Source organism: Drosophila eugracilis, unplaced genomic scaffold (assembly GCF_018153835.1).
Source record: "Drosophila eugracilis isolate 14026-0451.02 unplaced genomic scaffold, ASM1815383v1 contig_1197, whole genome shotgun sequence".
Classification (NCBI taxonomy): Eukaryota; Metazoa; Arthropoda; class Insecta; order Diptera; family Drosophilidae; genus Drosophila; species Drosophila eugracilis.
The window spans coordinates 210,948-224,886 of NW_024571981.1; the positions used below are offsets into that span (position 1 = coordinate 210,948).

The 13,939-nt window shown below is 44.1% G+C and overlaps 5 protein-coding genes across 5 annotated transcripts; 3 read left to right on the forward strand and 2 right to left on the reverse strand.

The window, feature by feature from the left end:
* Positions 1–260: 260 nt before the first annotated feature.
* On the reverse strand, positions 261–1,117 carry LOC108102523 (serine protease 1-like). The gene has a single exon (XM_017207560.2). It carries the CDS (start codon positions 1,109–1,111, stop codon positions 308–310), a length of 804 nt encoding a protein of 267 aa, XP_017063049.2. The 5' UTR covers positions 1,112–1,117; the 3' UTR covers positions 261–307.
* Positions 1,118–1,597: 480 nt separating this feature from the next.
* On the forward strand, positions 1,598–4,463 carry LOC108102676 (SWI/SNF-related matrix-associated actin-dependent regulator of chromatin subfamily A-like protein 1). Its single transcript, XM_017207816.2, has 7 exons — positions 1,598–2,415; positions 2,477–2,967; positions 3,027–3,177; positions 3,248–3,412; positions 3,466–3,748; positions 3,808–4,002; positions 4,063–4,463. The coding sequence occupies exons 1-7, from the start codon at positions 1,646–1,648 to the stop codon at positions 4,273–4,275; spliced, it is 2,268 nt and encodes a 755-aa protein (XP_017063305.2). The 5' UTR covers positions 1,598–1,645; the 3' UTR covers positions 4,276–4,463.
* On the forward strand, positions 4,462–11,496 carry LOC108102675 (cilia- and flagella-associated protein 44). The gene is made up of 11 exons (XM_017207815.2): positions 4,462–4,611; positions 4,664–4,826; positions 4,883–6,699; positions 6,764–7,408; positions 7,461–7,568; positions 7,851–8,478; positions 8,537–9,529; positions 9,588–10,010; positions 10,070–10,294; positions 10,361–10,684; positions 10,740–11,496. The coding sequence occupies exons 1-11, from the start codon at positions 4,514–4,516 to the stop codon at positions 11,325–11,327; spliced, it is 6,012 nt and encodes a 2,003-aa protein (XP_017063304.2). The 5' UTR covers positions 4,462–4,513; the 3' UTR covers positions 11,328–11,496.
* Positions 11,497–11,757: 261 nt separating this feature from the next.
* Positions 11,758–12,474, forward strand: LOC108102685 (DAZ-associated protein 2). Its single transcript, XM_017207825.2, has 2 exons — positions 11,758–11,935; positions 11,989–12,474. The coding sequence occupies exons 1-2, from the start codon at positions 11,849–11,851 to the stop codon at positions 12,370–12,372; spliced, it is 471 nt and encodes a 156-aa protein (XP_017063314.1). The 5' UTR covers positions 11,758–11,848; the 3' UTR covers positions 12,373–12,474.
* LOC108102683 (eukaryotic translation initiation factor 3 subunit I) lies at positions 12,455–13,896 on the reverse strand. The gene is made up of 3 exons (XM_017207824.1): positions 13,789–13,896; positions 13,125–13,614; positions 12,455–13,062 (listed from the first exon to the last, which is right to left on the reverse strand). The coding sequence occupies exons 1-3, from the start codon at positions 13,789–13,791 to the stop codon at positions 12,575–12,577; spliced, it is 981 nt and encodes a 326-aa protein (XP_017063313.1). The 5' UTR covers positions 13,792–13,896; the 3' UTR covers positions 12,455–12,574.
* Between the last annotated feature and the right edge of the window lie 43 nt (positions 13,897–13,939).

Consider the following 13,939-nt stretch of genomic DNA (forward strand, 5'->3'; position numbering starts at 1 on the left):
TTTAAATTCTCGACCATGGACGTTTTAATATAATATACAGTTATACTAGTTATTCAAAAACTTGGTGACGGCATCTTAAACTTGCATGTTAATGTCTAATATTTCAAAGTTGAGGAACACGTTTTTTACCACTGACTTATTTGAATCCTTAAGTTATTCAAAAAACATCCAGAAAGGCAAATAATCTTCTTATCAAAAACATTTTTTTTAACTTTGGTACTTACTTAAGAAGATTAGATCATGATCCAAAAAAACACTTTAAAAACTCCACCAGTTTTTTAATGCATTTCATTTATTTAAAAATGGCTTAGTAGTAAGCGACCCCGGAATTATCTCGGATCCATTCCAAATGAGCGGTGACACGGGTAAATCCAGAGGGTAAGCCAGCGTCGCAGCCGTTTCCGGCAACCCATGAAGTGACTCCCACCAGGCGGCCACCGTCGTGCAGAACCAAAGGTCCACCAGAGTCCCCAAAGCAGGTCGATTTGCCACCAGTGGTAGACACACAAAGGATTCCTTCAGGCTGGGAGCCGTAAACGTTGGAGCACTCAGCATTGCTGATGATCTGCAGGTCGACACATTGCATCCAATCAGGTTGAGATCCAGCGGTGGTCATTCCCCAACCACAGGCCACGGCCCACCAGTTGTCGTACATGTTGTACCGGTCGTTAAAACTGGGCAGCTCTACCTTGTTAACCATGTTATAGAAATCCACGTGTGGGGTACGGATCAGGGCGATGTCATTGCCGTTCTCATTGGGCCAGTTGGTGTTCTGAATGAATTCGCTGCTGCTAACGGTGTGAGTGAACTCGGCATTGAAATGCCAGGTGGCTCCGTAAAACACGGTTGCCTGAACAGCATCGTTGGTACAATGAGCAGCAGTCAAAACCCAATCGTGGGCAATGATAGAGCCACCGCACCACCAGGCACCATTAGGTGCCACGAACTCCAGGCCAACAGTGTAGGGAGCTTTGCCCGCGGTCGCCGGATATCCATTCACAATACGGCCCTTAATTTTAGAATCCTTAGGAAGATCCTTCGGATAGACCTGCTTTACTGTATCGGCGGAAACAGTGGCCAAAGCCAGAACCAAAACAACGAACACCTTCATGCTTATAGGATCACTTGTGTTCCTTCCACACGTTCACCAGCTTTTATTGGGTTTCCATATCTCTGCGTAAAGTGCCCCCACTTGGTTTTATCCTATCTGTAGGAGTTCATCGAATTGCCCTCTGAAGAAATCAATGCAAATATATTGATTACGCTTAGAAACATGCTAATTTTATATGGCATATTCAAATGCTACTTGAAGACAAGTTTACAAGTGTGTGATAAGCTTTTTAAACCGTTATCTTAATTCATATACATATAACGTTGTTTACTTTATTTAAACAGTTCTATAATTACTTTATTTCATTGATTAAGAAATTAATACTAGTTACTATCTTAAAAGCAACAACATTTCATTTTTTCCCATTTACGATTTAAAGGATTTTACATGATCATTTACATGGACAATGTAAAATCTTTTAAATTCGTTTACCATACATTTTGGTACATAGTTTTTTAGATCATCTTATCTGGTCACACTGCGCTATGCATTTGTTTATTTATTCCGCCAAATTTTGTTTATTGGTGTCGCAGCATGTCCACTTGCAGTTCATCCGAAATAGCGGAGAAGAAGCGCATTGCCTTGGCTAAGCTGCAAGCCAAGAAGTCACAATTACTGTCTACCACATCTACCTCCAATGGAAAATCACAATCCAATGATCAAACAAGTGGGAAGCAACAAGTTCGGAATGGAAATCCAAATCCAAAACAACCCCAGGCTAAGTCTCCGTTGAATTTCTACCGTTCGCCGCCTGCAGCGCAAGAGAAGATGACCAGGACTACCTACTCGTCTAATAACAACAAGAGCTCGTCCTTTCTGAATGCTCTAAAAGCAATCAAACAAACCTCCACGCGGGAATTGTCGCGAGTTGCCGCACATCCATACCAACGGCCGAATGGAGAGAATGGAAAGAACAGACCCACACTTTCTTTGGCTCCGGAAAATGAGAAACCAGTAGCTGTGCTACTGGGAAATTCTATCACCTGCAACCTTTACATGGTCAGCACACATCGTTTCATTGCCCAAGCCTTGGGATATCATGAAAAGCTTATAGCTGTGTTCAAAAATATGCCCAGCAGAATTTACGAAAGCCAAACGCGCACCTGGAGTTTCGATCTCTCGGATTACCAGTCACTGCAGACCCATGCAGCGGATTTAAAGCCAAATGTCCAGATGGTTGGAATTCCAAAAAAGGTTCTCGATCTTTGCCGACAGCCCCCAATAGTCTTGGAAAGGAGTGTTTTAGCTTCCATAGAACCAAAGCTGGCAGACAAGTTAATGCCCTTCCAGCAAGATGGGGTGTGGTTAGTTCAAATGATTGTTAAAAACTAACCTTGTACTTACTTTTCTTTTTCTTATAATAAGCTTTTCCATTTCCCAAAAGGGCCGCATTATGATTTGTGATGAAATGGGTCTGGGCAAAACTTATCAAGCCTTGGCTGTAGCCGACTATTTTAAGGATGATTGGCCTTTACTTATCTGCACCACCGCCTCTACAAGGGACAGCTGGGCCAAACACATTGTTGAACTACTGCCCAAGGTACCCATACATCACGTTCAGGTGCTTAACAACAATCAACAATACGTGGGCGAGGCACAGGTGCTCATCACCAGTTATAACATGATGGAGCGACATGAGGACAAACTTTTACAGCGCAAATACGGATTTATCATCTTTGATGAATCGCACACACTAAAGAACAGCAAAGCCAAGTGCACTACAACTGCTAAAAGGCTTTCGGATCAAGCTAAGCGGGTGGTTTTATTATCCGGAACTCCAGCTCTTTCCCGCCCCTTAGAACTTTTCAGCCAACTCCAAATGGTGGATGGCAAATTCATGAGTTTTATGGAATTCAGTACGTAAAGGGTTTTGTTTATATATATTTCAAGCTTTTAGGCCTTAACATCCTTGCAGCTACACGTTATTGCGATGGTAAACAGTCTACATTTGGCTGGGATGCTAGCGGGCAATCGAATCTAGAGGAACTCAAGGTTATTCTTACATCTAAATACATGTTAAGACGAACGAAAGCTGAAGTGCTACCTCAACTCGCTGAAAAGAATCGGTGAGTTGTTTATATCGGTTATATATAAAAAGTATCTGTTAGAACACCGACTGATTCCTTTAATTTGCAGTGAAACTGTGGTTTTGGATCCAGCCTTAGTGTGGACCAACGAAGAAACCAAGGATACCTTAGATGCGTTTAACAAGGAGCTAAAAACAAGCAAAGGCAGGGCCATGGAGGAGATTTTACTGCGTTTCTATGCGCGAACTGCTGAAGTCAAAGCCCGAGCAGTGTGGTAACCTTATTAACCTTATTTAAAGAATACATAATTGGTTATGGTGTTTTCAGCGCCTACTTAAAAACCCTGGTTAAGGAGGAAAGGAAATTTATAATTTTTGCCCATCACCGGGTTATGATGGACGCCATTAGCGACTGCCTTAGTGGCTTAAAAGTACACTACATACGCATAGATGGACAGACCCGTAGCGATCTCAGATCAGATTTTGTAGACACATTCCAGAAAAAGCGCAGCTGTAAAGTTGCCTTACTCTCCCTTAAAGCCTGCAATTCAGGGATCACACTAACTGCAGCGGAGATGATCGTGTTCGCTGAACTGGACTGGAATCCTAGTGTAGGTTTAAAAAAAAAAAAATAATGGAATCCCTTTAATATCTCTTGTTATGCCTTCAGACCCTTGCGCAGGCTGAGAGTCGTGCCCATCGCATTGGGCAAACCAAACCGGTGATTTGTCGCTATTTGATGGCAAACAATACGGCAGACGATACAATATGGAACATGCTTAAAAATAAGCAAGAGGTGCTAAGTAAAGTGGGTATCTTTGCCGAGAATCTGCAAAAGGCTAAACACACTGCGGCACCTACTTCGGTAAGACCCATACTAATTTTTTTTATAAATAAATCTGTTTTTAACTTTTCTTAACTAAAGTCCCATAAAATCGAAGAATTCTTCTCACCCGCCAAGTCCACCCCTGAAAGGGAGAGGAGCAGCATAAAGCAATATTTTTCGCCTGTTCAATCCAAAGCGCCCAATGAACCGAATAATAATATCGAAAAATCCAAAGATACTATTGCCAAGTCGGATATGGCAGCCTTTCTTAACGATGATGATGATGAGGCTTTTATGGAGTTAGATATTTAGATAAGACAATTGTATTTTATATTGTTTATTAAATTTATTTAAATTATGTGTACCTCAGAAAATTAAAAACAACATATACATTTTAATTTGCGCATGATCCACATCTCATTAAATCTTTTCAAACTGCCTCTGCGCCGTGCCCTGGCAACAGACAAACAAACACTCAAGCAAACCTTTTCACTTGTATCAAATAAATAAATACACAACTTATCTTAACTTTTGTAAACAGTAATTTATTATGAACGCTTCAAATCTGGAATCTGAGCCTCTGGGCGAAGAGGAGGAATTGGACAACGAGCCAGACATATCCTTCCCTCGTGATATAATCAGCGTAGAGTATGTATAAGTTATTCAAAGAATTCTTTATGCTGATAAATTTCTTCTCCAGACACTCTTTCGGTTACGATTGTAAGAAACTTTTTAACTTGGTACTCGTGGATCCGGATACTCTGGTCTTCAGTTCAGGAAATTTCCTAAACTACTTCAGTATTTCGCGTCAAGAAATTACTTTCCAGGAAACGATCTACGGCTGCGGTATAGGGTTTATCACGGTGGGATTTTTTTTCGTAAAGCCTTAAATTATTACGTTACATTTTAATATATTTAGAAAAACGAACATCCGGATTACACCAACCTCTTTACCGTGGGCGAGAATGGACCATGTCCCACCATCTTTATCTACGAGTATCCCTCACTTGATGTTCGAGTGAAGCTCCTGAATGCAGCGCAGAGTTGTTTTACGGCTGGCTCTTATAATAAAACCGGCGAGTTGTTCGCCTCGCAGGCCGGCTATCCAGATTTCATCATAACCATTTGGCGTTGGGAGAAAGCCGAGGTGGTTTTGCGCGCCAAATCCTTCCAGAGCGACATCCTCTTTGTGCACTTTTCGGAGCACAATCCAATATTGCTTTGCTCCTCAGGACTCAGTCACATCAAGTTCTGGAAGATGGCCAATACATTTACAGGTTTGAAATTAAAAGGTGATCTAGGAAGGTTTGGCAAGACGGACTTTAGTGATATATATGCTATGTACATGCTGGCGGATGAGAATGTAATCTCTGGTAGCGACTGGGGCAACATGCTGCTGTGGCAGGCGGGTCTAATTAAGTTCGAGATCTGCCGGAAAGGTCGAAAGCCCTGCCACACGAAACCGATAACCAGAATCACAATGAAGAACGGTGAAGTGACCACGGTAGGCATGGATGGATATGTGCGAGTTTGGTACTGGGAGACGGTAGACTTGGCTGATCCCCCTGAAGACGATTTGTTTGTGGAGATCGATCCAATCTATGAGTTCAAAATCGCTGACGTGGAGCTACGCTGCATGCAGAAGATTAATCCTTTCGACGAGACGGACTTCACCCACTACGCCCAAGATGGAAACGGTGGGATTTGGTTTTGTGACATTAACACCTACGATGTTCCCCAGAATCCAAGAAAACTTTACTCTTGCGTTGGCGGTAAAGTACTAAGTTCACAAATGTCCCCCGTTTCGCCACATTTTCTTTGCATGTCGGAGAGCGGAAAATTGTTTGTTTATCAGTACGAGGATCAACGCCTACTCCTGGAAAAGCAGTTCCCGGCAGAAGGAGTCGATTTCATTTGGTTAGATACGCAGATCTCCGTAAAAGGAACTGAAATAGTTGCTGTCTTCAAGGATGGTATTCTTCGGCAGATGTATTTGGATCTCAGCGATCAGGAAAGACCTACTATGGCGCGGGTGAGAGCTTTCAAGGCGCACACATCGCCAATTACTGCACTAACAGTTAGTCGGAACAGCTCACTGCTGCTTACTGGCAGCGCCGACATGAGCATATTTATCTACCAGTTGAGCTTGGATGAAAAACAATTAGTAGACATGCATCCACTTGGATTTGTGCAGTTCGCGGGGATCCCGAACTGCTTCTGCTGGCATGATACAGAACCCACTGTGGTCCTGGTGGGTTGTAAAAGTGGTGATTTGTACGAGTATAATATTCGTACCGCAGTCCCCGCAGATGAGACCTATTTATCCTACAACATCACTGAGAAATCTCGCATGCGTCATACGAGGTTTGTTTCCATCAAAAGTCGCATCCGACGGGAAATCAATAGGGAAAACACAAAAAAACGTAAGGAACGTAAACGGGAACGCAAGATGGATGAAGTGGAAAAGCTGAAGAAGGCCAACCCTGGCCTGCAAATCGACATGGAATCTGCTCTAGCTGACTCTGAACCTGATGAGGAGGAAGAGCCGCTTCACATCCCTGCCGTGCCAAATGCCATAATTTGGCTGCGGTACACGATAAGGGATACTATCTGGGTATCCATGGCAGGCTACGATGCGGGTTATATCTATGAACTGGAGTTCGATGCTCCGGAGCCCACTCGCGCTACTATAATAGCGGATGGTGATGATATAGAGATACAGTCCTACTGTATTATGTAAGTTATTTTTTTATTTCTTTTATTTATAATCTTTTTACTAGTTCATCATTATAACTTCTAGTGAGGATTTTCTAATCTTTGGCCTTATTAATGGGCGCCTTCGAATAAATCGCATCAATCCGGACAATTTTACAGACCTCTCCGAGTACCGCATCTATCCAATGCATGATTCTTTGAAGGGCACCATTCCCAAAATCGAGACCAGCTTTTCTGGCGAGCACTTGCTCACCATTGGCTATGATGGTAATATTTTCCTTCATAAGTGGAACGGAGTGCAAATAGCTAAGAACAAGCGGCGAGATAAGCTACCACCTTTGCCTGAGGAAGTAAGCCAAGTTGCTGAAATTGAAACAGATGCTCCATCCTTGGAACAGGAAAAGATCAATGCAGAGCTGCGACGCCAACAGGAAGCAGCTGAGGCGCATGATCGAGATGTTCTTAACAAAATCGGATTGCTTCAGAACGTGTACTTCGACATAATCAAAGTCAACGAAGACCTTCCTGTGGGTCTGAGGGTGAAAGACACAGATTTGCTGCTGGACAACCGCATTACGAAACAGATTCGAGATGAGTTACAGGCGGAGTTGGATGATGTCCGAGAGGATCTGGCGTACGACTTGGAATTCGCCCAGGTGGGGCATTCGAAGCTATACAACCATTTTCTTAAGGATCTCGTTCAAGTCCCTTTTACCGTCAATTCCTTACGGTTAGTAAAATTACTCCTACAAATACCATTGCTTTAATTCGTGCCTTCTCAGTGCTAAAGTACCGGGTGTGTCCACATTTCGTCTACAGGCTTTGGGCGAGGAACATGCCCAGATTAAACGTGATATAGAGGAGCGTCTGAAACAAGAGCACGATATGGGGTAAGTGGGAAATTTCCGAAATCAAATCTGGGACACTTCATAAACCACACAAACAAAAAATTATAATCTTAAATCCACGACAAGCAGCCTTTACAGGGAAGATCGTGTTGCAGAACAACCAGAAGTGTAAGCCTTACATTCTTATTACCATTTACGCACTACCAGTCCTTAAATTTCCACTCAAAAAAAAGTATTTATTTACTTTAATCGTCATTTAGCTCTTATTATTTGTTGAGCTATAATTTTATACCCGTATCTCATTGCATAACTAATTCATTACAGACTTCATGACCTTGTCGTCGCCGAAAGATCAGACGAATCGATTGGTGAACCCCCACCGGAATCGTTCTTCTTCGGGCGTGATCCGAAGAGCATTGAGCCCCGTTTTAGCAGAAAGATGATGCGACTCCTGGTCCGTTACCGGAAGCGTCAGCTTTTTGAGGTGCGTCGCATCTTTGACTGGGACAAACTGGAACGACAGAAGCCGGACCCCAATCGTAACCATCCGGATGACGATGCCCAGATCGAGGATGCAAAGCGCAACCTGGGTGATTTCAAGCTCAAGATCGGAGCCGACTACGAACCGAAGTCCACGGAGACTCTTACCCAGAAATACATAGAAGTCGTAGACTGCCGTGAACAATTTTTTGCAATGGTGGACGCCTTTAACCAGATGGTTCTGGAGCTACGTGAACGTAAGGGTGAACTGGAGCAGTTTATCAACGCCAAGAGGAATAGGCTTAATGTGATTCATAGCTATCTACCCGAGCCGGATCGCCAGCCCTTGGAACCGATCTATGAAACGGACATGGACCTAGAGTACCCAGAACTAAATCTAATCGAGCACTATACGCCCGGCTGTGGTGTGGAAATTGACGATATCCTCACGCTAGAGAACACTGTGGATCAGGTGTGCCCTTATATATAAAAATATACTATATTTTATTTATTTACAGTTATATTCCTAGGTGATCGCCATGCAAGCTCCTAATAGGTCTGTGACCAATATTAGCATATTGAGTATGAACGCATTGGACGTGCCCGAACTGCACGAGTTTTCTGCCTTCACAATGCTCCAGATTTCGAGATTAAAGAAAAGTCTTCCCAATGCAGAGCTGACCGAGGTACTGCTAAAACTGCCGCCCATAAGTGATCCGGCCCACTACGAGATGAATGAGGACGGCGAAGTGCCATTAATGACGGAGACACGCCATCGCTGGCTTCGTCGGCTCCTTGTAGAGCAGGCTGCGATCCGGACAGAGGTGGACGAGGAAATAAAACAATTTGACAAAGCACTGACAAAACTGCAGGTGCGACGCTTCCACGTCAAACTGGACGCAGAGTTCATGACTGCATACATGAACAGCCTTAATCAGGAGCTGTTTATTCTCCGCGACAGCGAGGAGATAGAGACGCAGCTGCTCCTAAACGCTAAGATGGCAATGAGCACAAGGAACGACCTACAAGTGGTAATCAATTCCACAAACAGGCAGTTGGACGATCTAAGGCGGAACATAGACAAGCTGGGCGAGCAGATCACAGCAGTTCAAGTACTCTTCTCGACCACGGTTAAGGGCCACAAGTTTTTCGACTTCCTGCGACGCATCTTTAAGAAAAAGTGGCGCCCACCAAAGGTAGCAAGGGGGGATGACGAATCGTCCTCTTCATCCTCCTCGTCTTCGTCCTCAAGCGAGGACGAACAGGCTGACAACAAGAGTCTTGATTCAATGGATATGACCACCATCCGTCTAGACGAAGCCACCTGTCCCTCGGGGTTAGATCGATCTCTTTACGATCTAGCCTTTTCCATGCGATCCGATCGCCACGAACTGGAGCGAAATGTACGGGATCTTCAGCGGGACGTGGAGAACAAGCGAAAAGAGATCGCCGAGATGCAGATCAAGATGAAGTACCACGAGGAAGTATACCAACGCGAGAAGAATGCCCTGCTGCAGTTTCGGGTGGGCAATTCTATTGAGAATTTACTCTCATATATATTTAAGCTCCTATCTATTCCAGCGCAATCGCCAGCAGGAAGTAAACAAGGTTCAAATTAGTGCAGTCCTGCGAATGGACCAACTGCAGCATTTTTATGAGGGCACCGACTACCGCGACCTATCTAAGGCCGTTCTTTTTGACGCTGACATGCTAGTGGATCTGCGCCGCCGGGCGGATCAATTAAGTGAGGAGACGCTGGCCACCAAGCGCTGGCATCGCATAAACTTTATCCACTTGAGGCGCATGAACACGGACATAAAATTCATGAGATTCGAAATAACGCGACTGGAAGAGGAGATCCGTCAGGCCATGATGAAGAAATTTGGCATAATTGTTAATCTGGACGAATTGGAGGAGGAGGTGCTAAGGCGCTACATCTTTGACTTGGAAACCAACGCTGAGGATGAGCTGATGGCCCTCGAAAAGGAGCTGTTAGAGAAACAGGTTAATAGTCTTAATAGTATATTGTAAGTTAACTCTAATATCCAACTATTGTATTTTAGAAAGAGCTCTCCCGGTGTGAGGAGGAACTGGTACTGGAAACACAGAACAATACCGAAAAGGTCAACATAATGACCGTGCTTCGTGAAGAGAACAATATCCTTCGAACTTTGTTAGACATTCAGAGCCGCAACTATGCTAAGTGGAGCAATCCGAATGCACTTAATCTTTCCTATGATATTGAGAAACTCAGGGGCATTGAGAAATCCTTGCTGGAGCAGATAGAAGTGGGTACTTTCTTTACTGTGGCTTCATAAGTTAATATTAAATCATTATATGTATATTTTTAAAAGTGCCTGGAGCGGGAGATTTGCGCCCTAAGACTAAAATCCAAACCACTGCAGATCAATTATGAATTCGAATTGGATCCCAACGCTCAGCCACAGGTGGCCAGCGAAATTTTGCCCAACGACGATGTAATGGTGTGCCCGGCAATTCTCAACGTGGATGCCTACATGTTGCCACCCATGCCCGATGAGTTTATAATGGATCGCGTGCAAACGATTGTTCAGAAGAGTTTTAATCGGTTTTTTGGGAAAAGCACTACCCCTGAAAATGTGCGCAAGTTCGCCCTAAGATCTTCGCTCTATTTGTGCCAAGCTGCCTATAGTTTCCAGGTGATTTAAATCATTTTAGAATGAGTACTTACCCGTATTAATTACTATTATATAGGGTCGCTATACGGATCGTATTGCGGAGTGCATAACGGATCATTTGCAGACTATTGTCCCCAAGAAGTACTTCATCCACATTAGCGGTGAGGAACTTCGCAAACTATTCAACGAGGTGGTAGCCGTGTTTGACTATGAACGTTCTGATGTGAACACGGAGGAACTGATATCTGGAATCTTCGATCATGCCAAGGATTCTCTGTGCGCTCATATCAACCTGGGCGATTCTGAAGTTGTAAACCGCACCCACTTCATTGTGGCACACATGTTCAAGGAGTTGATTGAGGTTCTACCGTTGGAGGAGTTCCAGTCCGACGAGACCCTTCGCATGATTGTGGACGTGCTGGAGCGTGAACCCATGGTGGATCCACGAGCCATCGCCGTGGAACAGCTCATCCAGAGCACACTGCAGCACGCAAATGAGAATCTGCTTGACGGGATCACAGCGATTCCAGTTCGCAAACTGGGCAGTTCCATCCAAAGAGACCTAATCAAAAGGCGCCAATATAAACAACCCAGCTGCGAGTCTCCAATGTCAGTGCGAATCGCCACGAAAAAGCCAGGACAAAGCACGGGGTTGCCCTTCTAGCCTCGGCCTTTCCTGGGTGGTTCGGCCTTTAAGAAATTCATGTTGTTGCAAAAAAAAATATTTGGAATTTTTATTTAGACAAAGTAGATCTTATTTAGATTTGTAAAAAGTAACTGAAAACCACTTCTGTTAAAATTTATACTACATATTAAATATAGTTTTAACAGTCGGTGGTTACCATGTCTATTAATGTAAATTAAAATATTTGCATTATTGCAATTACCTGCCCACTTAACAAATTTAAAAAAAAAAAAAATGGTGACTTAAATAAAGTATTTTTTTTAGTCCTTTAATAACATTTTTGATTTTATGTCCAATTAAAATTAAAGTATAAAATGGTATTTTTAGTCATAATATTACACAAAATTCAGATATTTTTAAAACCCCCTATTGAAATAAGCCATATTTGACGGGAAAATATTGCGTCAGCACTGACAGCCCATAGGAGACAACCCTGTTTCTGAGTCAAGAAAATTAATAGTAAACAAAGTGCGACATTTATTTCTCAACAAGCTATAAGAATGTCGAAGCCATCAAAATCTGGCACACCAAGTGATGGAAGTGCACCCGCCTATGATTATCGCAATTCCGGCGATGCCATGGCCATGGTAGATTATTCTATTAGTAATCAAGAATCGCCATTTAAACGACTGATTTTCAGCGAGCCCCCCCACCAACGTATGAAGAAAGTCAGCGAAGTGGAGGGCCAGGGAGCTATGTATATGCACAAGGAGCTCCAACGCCAATCCAAAATCAGTACTATGGCATGATCAGTCACCACCAGCAGCAGATTCCCATCAATGGCCAGCCCAACTATGGGATGCACCATGGCAATGGCTACGGCCTTGCTGGACCCAGTACTTCAGCAGGAGCTGCTGCCGCACAGGTCCTACACTTGGACTCGCGCGCCGAGGTAAGGACGAATGCTGCTGGAAACGTTGTCATTCCGCCTCCTCCTCCGGGCTGCATGCCCACACCAGCTCAGTGGGCTGCCATGCAAGGTCAGCCAGTGGTTCTGAAACAAAAGAAGCGTTCCTTTTTCTAATATGTGTACATTAGATACAAAAATTACTCGAATGTATTTCTGTTAGCCCCCTAAATGTTATAAAAATAAATGATGCGATTCATTTCGTTTTGTCCTCGCGTATATTTGATAGTTCCCTAAGCAAACGAACATGGCGCCGATGAAAAGGTTAGGTTACAGTCCACCGGCTCTGGTTTTCCTCCTATTGACTACTGACAGTAAACTACTCAAAGATGTTTTCAAAGTATGTACTATCGAATGTCTGGACACGCACGAAACCGTCTTCTCCGCCCGAGGCGTAACTCTTGCCGTCTGGATGGAAGGCCAAACTGTTGATTGGTCCGAAATGGCCCTTTAGTCGGGCGAATTCCTCCTCGTAGATCAGGTGGAAGAAGCGGGAGTCGAACTTGCCAGCTTTCGTAGATGTTGTTGTCACTTCCATCGCATCTTGACCGCCACCAAGAACGACGTGATCCAGAATTGGGCTAATGGCTGCCGAGTTCACAGGACGTTCTGTCTTGTAAGCCTTTAGGCACATTAGTGACTCTGAATCGAACAACTTGGCGGTGGTATCCTTTGAAGCGGTGACAAACATGGTGCCATCCTTACTGAGCTGCATGTCGTTAATGCCGCCTGTGTGATCCGATCCGGAGTCGACCACCTTCTGACCCTTGCGGATATCCCAGATGGCAATGTTTCCGTTGTCGTGGCCTGAAAGCAATGATTATTTCACATTGATGGATTCCACATCTTATTTTTAAGGGAAAACTCACCTGTAATGATAGTCTCATCCAGAGGGCCCCATAGCATCGAAGTAATCTTGGACTCAGTCATCGGAATGCGCAGTGTGGGTTCCTGCTCCGACAGCGAGGAGTCGGCGTTGCGCACATCGATGAGGAACAACTCGCAACTCTGTCCCATCGCCTTATCCGTTGAATAGGCTGCCTGGTTGCCCGAGAAGCTGAAGTGGCTTGTACGCACCGAAGACTTGGTCGGAATGGAGGCGATGATTGTGCCGTACTCGACGTCCCAGATTTTTGTGGTCATATCACCGGCACCGGTGATGAGCTTACGGCTCTCCCAGTCTACATCCAAGCACCAAACCGCACCCTGATGACCATCGTACGTTCCCAAACGTTCTCCGTTCAGCGAGTACCATACATTGGGCTTCTGATCCTTGGAGCAGGAGAAGAGCAGGTCGCCCTCACGGTTGTATTTGATTTGCGTTATGGAACGCTCGTGGCCTTGCAGCATCAACGGACGCTGTGAAGTTAAAAAAAAATCATTATTTTTAACAACAATTAAGACCGCCTTTAAGGTTATGTTTAGTCCGGAATTTTCACCCGTCTTTCGCACGCTAAATATCGGTTTTAGGTAGCCCCAGGTGAAACTTCAAGGGGCTTAATAGAGGTGTATAATCCTCATCTATGCACGCACCATTTTGTTTTAGATTTTTATTTGTTGCGAGAAAACTAATATTTTTGCAACAACATCCACGCAGCACTACACGCCAAAAGAGCAGTGTGACCGAAGTGTCGTCGAGACTAAAACGAAAAATCCTAAAAAATAATCGTTAAATAAATAATAT

Bases quoted from the DNA above. Each gene is read 5' to 3' on its own strand.
- LOC108102523 (XM_017207560.2), bottom strand. From the start codon at position 1,111: ATGAAGGTGTTCGTTGTTTTGGTTCTGGCTTTGGCCACTGTTTCCGCC.
- LOC108102676 (XM_017207816.2), top strand. From the start codon at position 1,646: ATGTCCACTTGCAGTTCATCCGAAATAGCGGAGAAGAAGCGCATTGCC. The intron at 2,968-3,026 runs GTACGTAAAGGG...ACATCCTTGCAG, and splicing joins CATGAGTTTTATGGAATTCA to CTACACGTTATTGCGATGGT. The intron at 3,178-3,247 runs GTGAGTTGTTTA...TTTAATTTGCAG, and splicing joins CAACTCGCTGAAAAGAATCG to TGAAACTGTGGTTTTGGATC.
- LOC108102675 (XM_017207815.2), top strand. From the start codon at position 4,514: ATGAACGCTTCAAATCTGGAATCTGAGCCTCTGGGCGAAGAGGAGGAA. The intron at 4,827-4,882 runs GTGGGATTTTTT...TAATATATTTAG, and splicing joins GCGGTATAGGGTTTATCACG to AAAAACGAACATCCGGATTA. The intron at 10,685-10,739 runs GTGATTTAAATC...ACTATTATATAG, and splicing joins AAGCTGCCTATAGTTTCCAG to GGTCGCTATACGGATCGTAT.
- LOC108102685 (XM_017207825.2), top strand. From the start codon at position 11,849: ATGTCGAAGCCATCAAAATCTGGCACACCAAGTGATGGAAGTGCACCC. The intron at 11,936-11,988 runs GTAGATTATTCT...ACTGATTTTCAG, and splicing joins CCGGCGATGCCATGGCCATG to CGAGCCCCCCCACCAACGTA.
- LOC108102683 (XM_017207824.1), bottom strand. The intron at 13,063-13,124 runs GTGAGTTTTCCC...CATTGCTTTCAG, and splicing joins GGATGAGACTATCATTACAG to GCCACGACAACGGAAACATT.